The 14801-nt window shown below is 41.1% G+C and overlaps 1 protein-coding gene across 5 annotated transcripts in view; it reads left to right on the top strand.

Annotated features, from left to right (window-relative positions):
- The window catches only part of LOC120539076 (olfactomedin-like protein 2A), a 58595-nt gene that overhangs the window by 30769 nt on the left and 13025 nt on the right, over positions 1 to 14801 (top strand). For 2 of the 5 annotated variants that reach the window (XR_005635551.1, XR_005635552.1), the window contains exons 4-7: positions 1682 to 1864; positions 6359 to 6503; positions 8351 to 8536; positions 12626 to 14215. Coding sequence is in view for 3 of the 5 variants with exons in the window: in XM_039768809.1 (XP_039624743.1) it covers positions 1682 to 1864; positions 6359 to 6503; positions 8351 to 8536; positions 12626 to 13260 (1149 nt within the window). In the remaining 2 variants the exon portion in view is untranslated. Of the gene's footprint in view, positions 1 to 1681; positions 1865 to 6358; positions 6504 to 8350; positions 8537 to 12625; positions 14661 to 14801 lie in introns of those variants that run through there. The other 3 variants (XM_039768809.1, XM_039768808.1, XM_039768810.1) reach the window with 2 other exon arrangements.

Here is a 14801-nt window from a genome sequence, read left to right as displayed (position 1 = left end):
GGATAATGGATGGACGGATAGACATTAGTCTCATGTAAGCCCTCATTGCCATCCTAAACATTTTCATGTACAGTATTTTGGTTCAATTGTTGAGTGCAAATGTGCACAAATATGGACTTTCAGAGGTGGGTCCTACTTTGTACCCTCAACTGCCAGGATGGAAAAATGGGTGCAAAAAATTATGGATTATAGCTTCCATAAAACAATCTTTATTTCTTATGGCATATTTCTTACTTGACACGTTATGCTGTAAAACATTCAGTGGAGGAGACAGAAGATGTGCAGGCGACCAGCACAATCAAACCCTGGAAGTGCTCGGCTTCGTTTAGTATGGCTTGTATGGTGTTGGAAAATGTACGCCTGAAAATACACGTAACTGTAGGGAAAAGAAAATGAGAATGTGATGAAAGGCCTTCATGTGATAATTACTTTTAATGGATTTATTTTTGCCAGAAAGCTTCTAAATTAATATTAATGAATAAATTACACTATCATCGCTGTGCTGCAAGGGAAGGGAATCCCTATCATATTGCACAAATGTAAAGGAATAACCATTATTAATTAATTAATGGCAGAAACTAATAATATTACAATTTAATGGCATCCTGAGCAGAGTCAAGATACAGTGCCCTGCATATTGTTTGGGGGCAAAGACACATTTTTCTTTGATTTTTTCCCACTGCTCCACAGTTGAAATGTACAAATCATACAATTCAGACGTGATTAAAGTGCACATTGCAGACTTGAACTTAAGGGGATTTGCATACATCTCAGTCACAGCATGCAGAAATGACAACAATGAAAGTCTGCCATGTGCACTTTTATCATCTCTGAATTGTCCATCCATTTTCCAACCTGCTGAATCCAAACACAGGGTCACGGGGGTCTGCTGGAGCCAATCCCAGCCAACACAGGGCACAAGGCAGGAACCAATCCTGGGCAGGGTGCCAATCTCTGCCAATTGTGTGATTTGTAATTTTAAATCGTGACGCAAAGGGGCAAATCAAAGAAAAAATGTCTCAAATATTATGGACGGCACCACAACATTATAAATGAAGAACAAGCAAAACCTCAGCTGTTAAATAAATTCTTGTTTCATAATAGTTAGTGGGGCGGCATGGTGGCACAGTGGGTAGCGCTGCTGCCTCGCAGTTAGGAGAGCCGGGTTTGCATCCTGGGTCCTCCCTGTGTGGAGTCTGCATGTTCTCCCTCCCACAGTCCAAAGACATGCAGGTTAGGTGTATTGGTGATCCTAAATTGTCCCTTGTGTGTACTTGGTGTGTATGTGTGTCCTGCGGTGGGCTGGCACCCTGATTTGTTCCTGCCCTGTGCTGGCTGGGATTGGCTCCAGAAGACCCCTGTGTTAGGATATAGTGGTCAGTTGGAAAATGACTGAGTGGCTGACTGACTAAGTTAGTGGGTTTATGCCTGCTATATTTCTCCATGTGTCAGATTAACAACAAACATTAAGAACAAGGCTGTATGACAAACCTCCTGGAATTCAATTCTGGACAGTTTTCTCATTCCTGCTTTGGTCCATCAGCAGCATGTATGCGCTCTTATGTCAAAGTAACTGCCTATTGTAAGTGTGGCGCCCTCCACATAAACTCGTTACTTCCTACCGTTCTCGCCTTTTCTGTCGAGTCTGGAGTTCTCATACTGCCAATGGCTTCTGTTTTAGGCTCTGCTGTCGAACTATACAGCGGAGAGAGTCTTCATGAAGAAGATCTACACCTCACTCTCGCAGACTGCCATGCTCTACCAGAATTTCACGGAGGCCCTACGACTGCTCTCGCGGGAGCTTTACAAGCTTAACAGCCATCTTCGAGTCTACCGAGACATGACGATACAGCAAGGACACAAGGTATGGAGATTTTCTTCAGGGGTCTCTCCCAGTTTCTTTTAAGTCCAACGTGAAGTAACACTTGCCTAGATCTCTTTTCAAATAATAAGTACAGAATGAAAAACAGAATCTTTTGATCTTGCAAGCAGCAGTGATCACGACATGGCTACATTTAAAGCTGTTTTGGACACAAATGGAGTTGTATAAAATGCAGAAAACTGAATTTATGGAGATGATGAAACATATAGAAAGCACATAACAGAATAAAAAATACTCTGCAACTACTAATAATTGAGTATGTCACTTCAGAGATATTCTGGCTCAAAATGAATATATATCCAAAAAAGAAATTAAATAAAAGTCTAAAGAAACGGCCATAAAAAACAATAGGGATATCATTAAAAATGAAGGGATCACTCTACGTACATCCAAAAACATTCAGGCTTAGAGGAATGCTGGACACAATAAAAATGGATCAAAAAGAATATGAAAGGATAAAAAAGAAACTGCAAAACGAACAGCAAACCACTCCAGTAAAAAAAAAAAGAGACCAAAGAAGTCTCCGAGGTGCACACGAAAAAGTCACTGAAAATGGAGACACAAATAGCAAATGAACTAAATAAACGTGTTACTCAAGTGTTTGCAAAGAAATGAATAAAATAAGTATTTCAGGTAGAATAAATATGATTTTTTTTAAAGAACAGTCAGATCGGGCCCTCCCTGCATGGAGTTTGCATGTTCTCCCTCTATCTGCGTGGGTTTCCTCCCACAGTCCAAAGACATGCAGGTTAGGTGGACTGCCGATTCTAAATTGTCCCTAGTGTGTGCTTGGTGTGTGTGTGCCCTGTGGTGGGCAGCCCAGGGTTTGTTTCCTGACTTGCACCCTGTGCTGGCTGGGATTGGCTCCAGCAGACCCCCGTGACACTGTGGTTAGGATATAGCGGGTTGGATAATGGATGGATGGATGGATGGAATAGTCAGATAGATCTTCAATGTGCTGAAGACTCATAAACCCCCTGGACCAAAGGGAACTGTACTAGTAGTGTGTACAGCAATGAAAGGCGTTATTTATAAAATTTCATAAAACAATTTGCAACGATCACTTCAAATAACTCTTGACTCCACAGTCCAAACAACAGGAGACTCAAAGGATTCCAGTAATAATAAGCCTACAAGCCCTACTTCCATCTCAAACAAAGTTATGGAAACTGTCATCAGAAATAAATGAGAAGATTTCAATGAAAATTATGTGCAAAATAACATCCAGCATGGGTTGGTGAGAGAAAGATCTGACTCTGCTTGCAATGAGCAAGTGGAGGGGCAGAATAAATCAAAGCATATGACATCATTCTTATACTTTCAACAAGCCTTTGATGTTCCTCCACAACATAACATAATTATGAAACGAGACACCATTGGCATCAGAGCTAACTTACAACACTCAATTTCAGAACAGTTAATTAAACAGAGGAGAAGAGTAAAAATAAGAAGATAATGCTTCACCCTGGGTGACATCACAGATGAAGACCTCAGGGGACTTTCCTTGAATTGTTACACTTTAAAAATTATTTTAATGACATTGATTCTGGTATAGTTAGTAATCTTGTAGATATTCACAGATGGAACTAAAAAATGGAAAGACAGGAGAAATTGAGGAGGGCACAAAACACCCGTACAACCTTCAAAACTGGCCACAATTAGGAAAATGTGGCTTAATATCGATGTTAGGACTGTTAAAACTCTTGTTGTTTTATTTTGCTTAATTCTTTTTACAACATTCACTTGTATTGTTGGTTTTATAATGTTTTTGTATTACAATCTTGTGTGTCTGCTTTTTGCCAAATGCCATCATTTTGTGCATCTACAGTGAGTTACTATAATGCTGCGTAGTCCCTTGGCATGCAGTTTAACTCATGACATTATGGTGGCTATCAAAAAAATATATGAAGCAGGTATCCAAACTTTAACATAATAAGGTAAGACTTAACAAGTTGAAACCAATAAACAAATCAATGTCAATGTCAATGTCAATTTATTTATATAGCACATTTAAAAAACAAAAGTGACAAACAGTTTTGATCTTATCTTTAGTAAGCTTTCTAACTTGGGTTAACATTTTGTTTTTTCTATTTTGACTATTTGTTTGATCCAAAAAATATCTGACCTTCCTCCTGTTGTATCCCTAGAACGTGTTTGCATTGTTGCTCTAATTTACATTGCTGTGATCCTCTTAGAAGAAAAGGCAGGCAGTGTGGCATAGAGGTTAAGCCATTGGACTTCCAACGCTGAGGTTGTGCATTCAAATCCCACTACTGACACCACTGTAACCATGAGAAAGTCACTTCATTTGCCCATGTTACAAATGGAAAAACTAAAGAAATGTAACAAATCATGGCTCAGATGTTGGAAGTCATCATAGATGAAGGTTCAGTCCACTAATAAGTAAAAAAATAGGAAGTCTTGAAAGAGAGTAAAACAAAACTAGAAAGAGATCTCACAAAAACCTAATGTGCTCTTCAAACCAAATTCTCAGTTTGGACTCCTTTTACCTCAGTTGTATCTCACATGTCTCCTTTGTGTCTAAAGCTACTTCTCCTAAGGGATTTTAGGAGAAACATTTGTGATAAAGTTGATTCTTTAATGAAACTTAAATGATAATCTTTTTTAAGTCTCATGGGCCTTGAAAGATCAGCCTTTGAGCAGTAAAAGTTTCCTATCAGATCACAGCACTTTGGGGAAGAGCACTATGCAAAAATAACTGAATTACCGTATATACTCTCAGATAAGTTCTCTCATGGATAAGTCAGGGCTTGATTTTAACATATAATTTCTGGTATTTTATAATGACGATTGTATAAGTTGACTGCAGAAAACTCACGCTATTGGTCCAAGAGGTTATGATATGCTAACGCCCACCTGAGAGAGTAACCACGGAGCACACTGCCTTTTTTTCTATGTGGGTGCGGCAATGCGCTCTATCAGCGTGTGCTCCTAACCTCTTTCTCACTCTCTCTGTTGTGCCTCTGTGACCACACGGTAATAATCAAACTATTCCAAAGCAACGTTTGTACTAATTTGTGTTTTTAGTGTTTGTCATTCCCTCATGCACCTTTATTGTAAGAGCATCCCTTATCTACGATGGAGCGTTCAATCAGATGAAAATATGAAGCTGGTTTTAAATTAAACGTTGAAGTAGCCAAACTGGTAACTAAGCTGCTGCAACAAAATTTGATGCATCTGAGAGACTGATGCGAAATTGGAGGAGGCAAAAAGATGTAAAAAAAATGTAAGTGTCGCATTTTTGAACATTTATAAGTCGGGGTCTGATTTTATGATCAATTTTTCATGTTTCAAGACCCAACTTATACGTGAGTATATACGGTAAATTGAATTGACTGCTGAACAGCATTCACATTGTCTAGGCAATGTGTAGAATCAATAAAAAAAGAAATAAAATGTTTTAACTTTTGAATATTTAATTTTAGTGCTAGTGAGACCACATCCGGAACACTGTGTGTAGTTCTGGTCACCACACTGATAAAGAAGACAGGGCCGCACTAGAAGCCATACTAAGGAGAACCACCAAGTCCCCCCCAAGATGACCTGCTGCTAGAGGCTATGAGAATTAAACCTATTGAGTCTGTCTTATGCTGGGAAGGCTGCTGGGGGATTTAATCCTGGTCATCGAAATTATTAAAGGCATCGATAAAATTCATCCAGAATAATTCCTTTGGTTAAAATGATGAATCATGTTTTCAAGGCACTGATGTAAATTAAGGGAAAGAGTGCTTAGGACTGAAGCCAGGAAACATTTTTAATACAAAGCTTTTTGGAAAACTGGAACAAACTACTGAGTCATGTACTACAAGTTGAAACCCTGACAACTTTTAAAAGCACCTGGGTGAGATACAGTGCCCTCCATGATGTTCGGGACAAAGACACATTTTCTCTTTGATTTACTCATCTGCTCCACAGTTTAAAATTACCAATTACACAATTCAGCCTTTCATTTAAGGGGATTGGCATACATTTCAGTCACATTATGTAGTCACCTCATTTCACAGCACCATAATATTTGGGACACAGCAATGGCAGGTCTATTAAAGCAGACATATTTGTTGTGCACCCCTTGCATGCTAGGACTGCTTGAAGTCTACGATTCATAGACATCATCTTCTCTGGGGATGCTCTGCCAAGCTTCTAATCCTGCCATCTGTAGCTACTGCTTGTTTTGGGGGTTCATCTCCTGAAGTACAGGGCACTGTATTTGGACAGTTTAACTACTGGCTAACCAAATGAGCCTGTTGAGCTGATTGGCCTCTTCTCATTTGACAGACATCTTACAGTATGTTCTTATGCCTTTGCAGCATTCATAATCATCACCTGACAATTAAACTCTAAACATTTTTAATCTTGTACAGTACTTCGGTCAGCCTGATCATTCTCTTTATCCAGCTCGGCTTAGCCATGCAGTTTTAAATGATACATTTTTTTATTTATGTTCTTCCCATAAAGCTCCAGGACAACATGACCTCTGAACAGAATGGAAGTGTACCATATGATGCATCGCAGAGCAACATTTCAAACAGAGAGAATAAAGAAGAAGTAAATACAGTTAACCCCAGAGAGGAAGACGTAGAAGTGGAGCTGTCCAACACCGGTAAGCTTTCCTGACTACGTCTTTGTAAGGGAACTCAGTGAAACTCCCAGACTGTCAGGAGATTGATTTCTAAACATGCAATAAAGTATTCCTACATGCGATTTTTAGGTCAACTTTCCTGTTCAAAACACCAGCCTAAGATGTTTTACTTTTAAACCTGTACACATAATTATGATGCAGAGAGGGCCACAGCTCACAGCCAGCTTTGCAAGTCTGCAAGACGTTTCCAGTTAGGTCAATTTTGTTTTTGCTCTGGCTGGGGTGTTGAGTTGGAATATTGGGGTTCCATCTCAGGGGATCACCTCAGATAGTAGATTTCAACTTGGACATAAAGATGTCGGATAAGAACGGGGTTTGAGGGGTGGCAAGTGGGGCAACCGCCCCAGACCCTACACTTAAGGGACCCTGCTTTTGAGATCCGCGTGTCCCGTTCAAGCATATTTGTCAAGATATTCTCCAGTATAAATATATATATATTTGAGATGCTTCTAAGAGGAACCCTTTTAAAATCCCTTTCAATATCAAATTCCGTACACGTATGCCTTTGAAAACATTCCATAGTCTGAATATTAATGCTCAAAAACATGTATCGCTAATGATAACTGGCTGACATGACATCAACGTGAGTTATGACTATGACATCCTGCATATCGAGACTCAGAGTACACTTGCAATTCGGGTACTTTTCTAGAAGAGGCCCTGCTAATTTTTGCCATTCACACTTTCGTGGTATTGTTATGAATTATGAATTGCACTTTTTTAATAGATTATATTGTTATATTTTGATAAAGTCCACTTTATCTTGCAAAAATTTAGCTGAATACTGTAATGAGAAAAACCGGCGTATGTTAACATTATTTTTATAAAATTTTTGCGCAAGTTCATACAGTCCACACATACCGGTAACAGCGTTTGACGTAACCGGTCCCGCACACCCCTAAGGCCGCCTCTGATGTCGGAAGTGAAAAAAGAAAACTTGATGTGATGCAGTTCACTGCAATGGTAGCACTGGCTCTGAAGGTAATAGTGAAGTTATCAGAAACTCTTCATCTCCGCTTCTTAGGTGGCTCCTCTGTCTGCTAAGTGAAACAGAAATCTGAAACTTGAGCAGAAGCTGCAATAGGCACTAAGGACAAACTGTTATTTACAATCGAATGTACAGAAGCAGATGGCTCCATTTTGTGCAAGTCATGAACAGTTTACTGTGTAGCGTGGAAGGTTTTTACCAGGGTATACAGCTGCAATTCACAAGTGTTTTTGTAATTCCAACATAATGTTTGTAAACTTACAACAACAAATATTAGCAAAATCATCCATTCGTAAATATCCTTAATATACTTAGGTCAATGCGGGCCTCTACGGGGTTGCAGTGAAGTGCAATGCAAGATTCAACGGCACATGCCAGGCCATACATCCACACTGGATCAGTCTTTACTTAGACTAAGATGCATAGCTTTGGTATGCAGGAAAAAAAGGGAAAAAACCTTGGCAGACCTGTGCAGATTGTGTGACACCCCCATACTGCGGACTATTGTTGGGCTGGGAATCAAACCTAGACCCCTGAAGGTGGAGGCCACAACACAAACAAAAGGCATCTTCACTCGATTATTGGAGAGTTTCCATGTCTTTGTAATTGATTATCCTATCCTTTTAAGATTACATTTTCAGTTAGCAATTCTATTTTGCTTTGATGAGGTACAAATATAAATGCATTGAGAATGTATGGCATGCCCAATCCAGGAATGTCCCTTTGGCAGTTAGCCCAGGCACAGTTTATAACTGCAGGTATAGTATGCCAGACCTGTAATCACAAAGGCTAGTCTTCACCTTTGATATGTGTCTTTTAGTGCCCGAAGACTCCTGTGCTGGGACACTGATGGCAGTGAAGACCCCTCGTGCGTTTGGCCAGTTCGGCAGGAAGGAGGGTGCTTGGCTTAGAGATCCCCTGTCCCGAGATGGCACCCTCTACTTGGCTGACTACATCTTTGGAAGCGAGCTGTTGGAGTTCAGCGATACTGAGGCCTTGGCACAGGGTGAGAGAGACAGAAACGTTTGATTGTGTGATCCTATAGAATGCATTGTAGGAACAAAAATGTCTTTCATTATACAAGTACAGTTCAAATAAATAACAGTTAAAGTTTTATAAAGAGTTGTGTGTACTCTACAATATATAGGATCCATTTGAAGTAGACACAATAGTGCAAATACTGGATGCAAAAATATATTAGGAAACTGAACAGACACAATAATAATACAAAGTTAGGATTCCTCATCATTACATATAGATTGATAAAAATATGAGAAAATGTCAATCCATTCTATAATGTTTTACATAGTTTTGTGGAGCTGGGACTTTTCTCATCAACACCAAGCATAAGACAACAACCATCCCTGGATGGAATTCCATCACGCCAAGCTAGTTCAGAGTCACAAGTTAGCGTAGCACACACATCTTCTTTATTTTAACTTTCAGAAGGCATTTGATAAGGTGTCACATCAAACTAAATGAAGGGCGATGTTTGTAGATGGTGGAGAATTGGCTCAGTCAAAGGAAGCAGAGGGTGATATTGCGGGGAACCTTATCAGAACTGGCCGATGTTAAGAGTGGTGTTCCACAGGGGTCAGTGCTAGGGCCGCTGCTATTTTTAATATATGGAAATGATTAGGATAGGAATATAAGCAACAAGTTGGTCAGATTTGCAGATGATACCAAGATAGGTGGGTTGGCAGATAATCTGATCCATTGAATCATTACAGAGGGTCTTGGATAGCATACAGGCTTGGGCAGACTTGTGGCAGATGAAATTGAATGTCAGTAAATGTAAAGTATTACACATAGGAAGTAAAAATGTTAGGTTTGAATACACAATGGGAGGTCTGAAAATTGAGAGTACCCATTATGAGAAGGATTTAGGAGTCATAGTGGACTCCAAGCTATCAACTTCCCAAAAGTGTTCAGAAGCCGTTAAGAAGGCTAACAGAATGTTAGGTTATATAGCACGATGTGTGGAGTACAAGTCCAAGGAGGTTATGCTCAACCTTTATAAGGCACTAGTGAGGCCTCATCTTGAGTACTGTGTGCAGTTTTGGTCTCCAGACTACAAAAAGGACATAGCAGCGCTAGAAAAGGTCCAGAGAAGAGCGACTAGGCTGATTCCAGGTCTACAGGGGTTGAATTATGAGGAAAGATTAAAAGAGCTGAGCCTTTAAAGTTTACGCAAAAGAAGATTAAGAGGTGACATGATTGAAGTGTTTCAAATTATGAAGGGAATTAGTACAGTGGATCGAGACTTGTATTTTAAAATGAGCTCATCAAGAACACGGGGACACAGTTGGAAATTTGTTAAGGGTAAATTTCCTACAAACATTAGGAAATTTTTCTTTACACAAAGAACGATAGACACTTGGAATAAGCTACCAAGTAGTGTGGTAGACAGTAAGACGTTAGGGACTTTCAAAACTCGACTTGATGTTTTCTTGGAGGAAATAAGTGGATAGAACTGGTGAGCTTTGTTGGGCTGAATGGCCTGTTCTCGTCTAGATTGTTCTAATGTCCTAATGAGGCAGGATACTGGAATATTGAGATAAAATCAACACTGATAATGGGATCAAATATAACTCTACACTGGCAATGAATGGGTTGGGAATTAAAAATAAGTCTCTGAGGTCTTGAGGCAGTGACTCTAACTGCTGTTCCATCCATAAGAACAATAAGGTCTGTCAAAATGCCACGACTGAATCAGAAATTAGTGAAGCTTTATCAGAACACACTTAATCAAACCCATACCTGCCTAGCCATCCTCCAGTCTCTTATTGATGATGTAATCAGTTTGGATGTACCTTCCTGAATAAGCTTTATCAAAGAACAATTTACAGATATTGTAAATGTAAAATGATTGTTTTGTTTTAATAAGTATTATCCATCCATTATCCAACCCGCTATATCCTAACTACAGGGTCACGGGGGTCTGCTGGAGCCAATTCCAACCAGCACAAGGCAGGAACAAACCCCAGGCAGGGCGCCAGCCCACCACAGGGCACACACACACCAGGGACCTACCTGCATGTCTTTGGACTGTGGGAGGAAACCCACGCAGACACGGGGAGAACATGCAAACTCCACACAGGGAGGACCTGGGAAGCGAACCCGGGTCTCCTAACTGTGAGGCAGCAGTGCTACCCACTGCACCACTGTGCCGCCCCACTAACTAACTGTTCTTCATTTATAATGTTGTGGTGCCCGCCATAATGTCTGAGCCATTTTTTTCTTTGATTCACCCCTTTGTTCCACAATCTGTCTTTTGGAAATGAAATATGGTTATGGACAACCCACAATGAAACAAACAGACATACTCTTATGCAGAAGCTGTAATCCTGTGAGACAATGATATTTTCATAAAAATAATATTAGAAGAAAACTCTGCAGTTACCTGTGGTCGATGAAATTCCACTTTGGCTGGCAGAAAACTCCAAAACGTCAGCTCCAGCACGCTCCTGCTGCCTTATGGGAATTGTATTCCCTGCTTTGGCACTGTAATTTTGAGCTGCACATGGCCCCCCACACCAACCATTGTAACCCCTCTTTCACAGTACAATATATACTTGTAGCCTATATTTCAAAACTGGACCCATAGCAAGGCACATGCAGAATTTTATAAATATTGGTTTAGCCGTTTTTGTATGATTACCAAGTAAACAAACAGACATCCAAATGACGTAATTCTATTTATATAGATAATATACTATATTTACCTGAAACAATGTAAGACAGGAGAGTTGTGTTTTTGTAAATACAAATAAAGCCATTCAAGACATTGCTAAAACCTTACGATTACCTAAGTCAACTGTCTGGAATATCATTAGGAAGAAAAAACTCACTGGTGAGCTCAGTAACCACAAAGGGACTGATAAGCCAAGGAAGACCACCACTGCTGATGACAGAAGAATCCTCACTATGGTAAAGAAAAAGCTCCAAACGCTTGTCCGGCAGATCAGAAACCGTTTTCAGAAGGCAAACATATTTGTGTCAGAGACTCCTATCTTCAGAAGACTTCATAAGCAGAAATACAGAGGCCGCACTGCGAGATACAAACCACAGGAACGGGATGACCAGAAAGTACTTAAAAGAACCTGCAGAACTCTGGGAAAAGGTCTTGAGGACAGACAAGACAAAGATGAACCTGCATCAGAGTGATGGCAAGGTGATAAGGAACTGCCGAAGATCCGAAGCAAACCACTTCATTTGTTATACATGGTGCTGGGGTGTTATGGCTTGGGCATTTATGGCTCCTACAGGTACTGGCACACTTATCTTCATTAATGATGGAACTGCACAATGAATTCTGAGATGTACAGAAACATCTGCTCAAGTTCCGGTCATTGGGTGGTGTATCATCCTACAACAGGATAATGATCCCAAACCTACTGCTAAGGCAATACAGGAGTCTTTCAAAGCTAAAAAATAAAAGGAAAATTCTTGTATGAGCAAGCCAGTCAACAAATATAAATCCAAGTGAGCATGCTTTTAGTATATGGCAGAGAAAACCTAAGGGGGGGAAGCCCCCAAAACAAGCAGAGAATGAAGATGGCTGCATTAGTGGCTTGGCAGAGCAACACCAGAGAAGAAAATCGTCAGCACCTGAAGGTGATGTCTATGAATCACACACTTTAAGCAGTCATATGCAACAAAATCCTAAATATGTCTGCTTTAATGGACCTACCATTGCTATGTCCCTAGCATTATGGTGCCCTGAAATGGGGGATCACGTAGAAAAAGTGTTGTCATTTCTATGTGTTGTAACCGAAATGTATGCAAATACTCTTAAATGAGAGTCTGCAATGTGCACTTTCATCACGTCTGAATGGTTTGATTTGTACTTTTAAACTCTGGAGCAGAGGGGTGAACCAAGGATAAATATTTCTTTGTCCCAAACGTTATGGAGGGCCCTGTAGATCAGATCTTAAACAGCACATTTCCCTGTCTACCACCAGAGGGAGTAACATGTGCAGGTCCTCTCTCCTGACATGCTATTTTAAGCAGTAGCAGCCATATGATTAATTTTAAATATGTATTCATTTGAATCCATTTATTTTCTGATCATCTGTTCTCTTCTTTTGTGCAGGCCGGCCCTCGTCCCGAGTTCACATGCTTCCTTGCAGCTATTCTGGCACAGGACATACAGTCTACAATGGTTCATTCTACTACCTTAAAGCCTTCACTCGGACTCTGATCCGCTACAGCCTTTCCCATCGGGCCACCGCAGCTTGGGGTCTCCTTGAGGACCTGTCCCTGGCTGCGCAGAGTTTGTCCAAGTTTGGCTCAGGCAGTGGACGAAGCTGGCAAGGCTACAACGATGTGACATTTGCTTCAGACGAGACTGGCCTGTGGGTGGTGTACCCTTCTAATCACTTTGGCACCATAGTGGATGATGAGCTGGTATTGGTACAGCTGGACCCTGAAGAGCTCACCCCCAGAAAGGACTCGCTGTGGAAAGTGGGTCTGTCAAGGCCACAGTACGGACTCTCGTTTGTTATCTGTGGAGTGCTGTATGTGATGGACAAAGACTCCATTGCCAGGGGAGCCATCTCATTTGCTTTTGACACGCACTCTAATTCTCAAACTGTTCCTGCTCTCCCATTCTCAACCGGGTCAACTTCTAGCTACCTGACACAGCTGTCATACAGTCCTCTCGAGAGGCAGCTGTACGGCTGGGATAATGGCGTGCAAGTCAAATACCCTTTGCATTTTGCGGTGTAGCAGCAGCAGCTGAAAGACTGAGAAAGGACTCTTTTCAGCTTCTTTAGAGCAGGAGAAAATTTGGAAAATGGCAATTGCTTCTCTTCTAGAACCTGTCCTATATTAAGACCCTTGATATCCTCATTTTTTATAACGTGCTGTATGCATGTAAACTCTCTCAAGAGTTTGGTTTCACCTCCGCTTTATCTTTGTGCAATCAAATCTTCGCAAAAGAGCAAAAACATACTGGTCAGCTTGCCACCTTCATGGGCCAAAGCACTGAACCGCTCACCGGCATTTCTTCCTGTCTCTAGCGCAGACATGCTGCGATGCGAGATTGCTGCAGGCCTGCCGCCGTTGTGATCCCATCTGCCAATAAAGTGCTCTGTAATTTGACTATCTCCTTGACAACAGCCATCGAGGAACCAAATATTGACATAACTCCCCAAAACCACAGGGTTCTGGCCTCCCTTGGAGAACAAAGCCAAGAATGAACAGAGCAATCCTTCTGATAGCAGCGAGCGAGTCAGGACAGCGCCAGCCAAGGCGGGCAGGCAGCTGCAGGGTCGACACTTATCAAGATGTGCCCTCCATTAGGCACAGGACAATTAAAGAGCTACTTTCTTCAGCAGAATGACATGCATTACATTATAGGGAAATCCCAGATGGGCTAAATTGCCTCCTTTTCCCTTAAAACAATATTTGAATATTTGTTTATAAGGAAGAACTCTGTGTTCATAGAGAAGAGGAACAAACAAGAGGAATAGAAAAGGGTGAGGCAAATAAATGTTTTGGCCAAAGGCCTAACAACTACCATGACAGTAGGACAGAACAACTACATAAAGCAGATCTGAAATAATTCCAAATTGGATGTGCCACAGAGGTCTATGTCGTTTTAAGAAACGCAATAAATTACCTGGAAGAGCAGCACTTTGGGTAAACAATTTCAAGAAGTCCAGAAAAGAAAACAATCACGGTAAGAGCACTGAAGACGTAAACACTGATCCGGCCGTCCATTATCAAAGCAGGGCCGCAAGGAGCCCAAGCCTATCCTGGCAGCATCAGCTGTACATCAGCAAGCAGCCTTGGGGAGAATGGCAGTCAAATGCAGGGCACAATCCGTCTACCTTCTCAAGCTACTCCTCTCGTTTATAGAGATACTGGAAGCTGCGGCACACCCAAAGCTTTGAAAAGGTGCCACTCCATTGCAGGACACACACGCTCACCCATCTGTTTATTTCCTGATCTTGATATTTTTCATCAAGTAACACAATCTAACCCTGCAGCACTACAGAAGAGGTCATCCACTAGAAGCTAAACATGTTCTAGTATTTACTGGTATTTGGATGAGAAAAACTTGGGTTGCTGCTGGAAGAGGTGTTGGTGACGCCAGCAGGAGGTGCTTACCCTGTGGTCTGAATGTGGATCCCAGTGCAGTGACAGGGACACTGCGCTGTGACAATGGTGCTGTCCTTCAGATGAAGTGTAAAACCAAGGTCCTGACTCTCTGTGGTCATAAAAGATCCCTGGGCATCCTTCGTGAAGAGTAGGGTGTTTCCTGA

The sequence above is a fragment of the Polypterus senegalus genome, chromosome 11 (genome assembly GCF_016835505.1).
Source record: "Polypterus senegalus isolate Bchr_013 chromosome 11, ASM1683550v1, whole genome shotgun sequence".
Taxonomy (NCBI): Eukaryota; Metazoa; Chordata; class Cladistia; order Polypteriformes; family Polypteridae; genus Polypterus; species Polypterus senegalus.
Note: the sequence above shows the minus strand (reverse complement) of the source record. Positions and strands in the feature narration are given on the sequence as shown.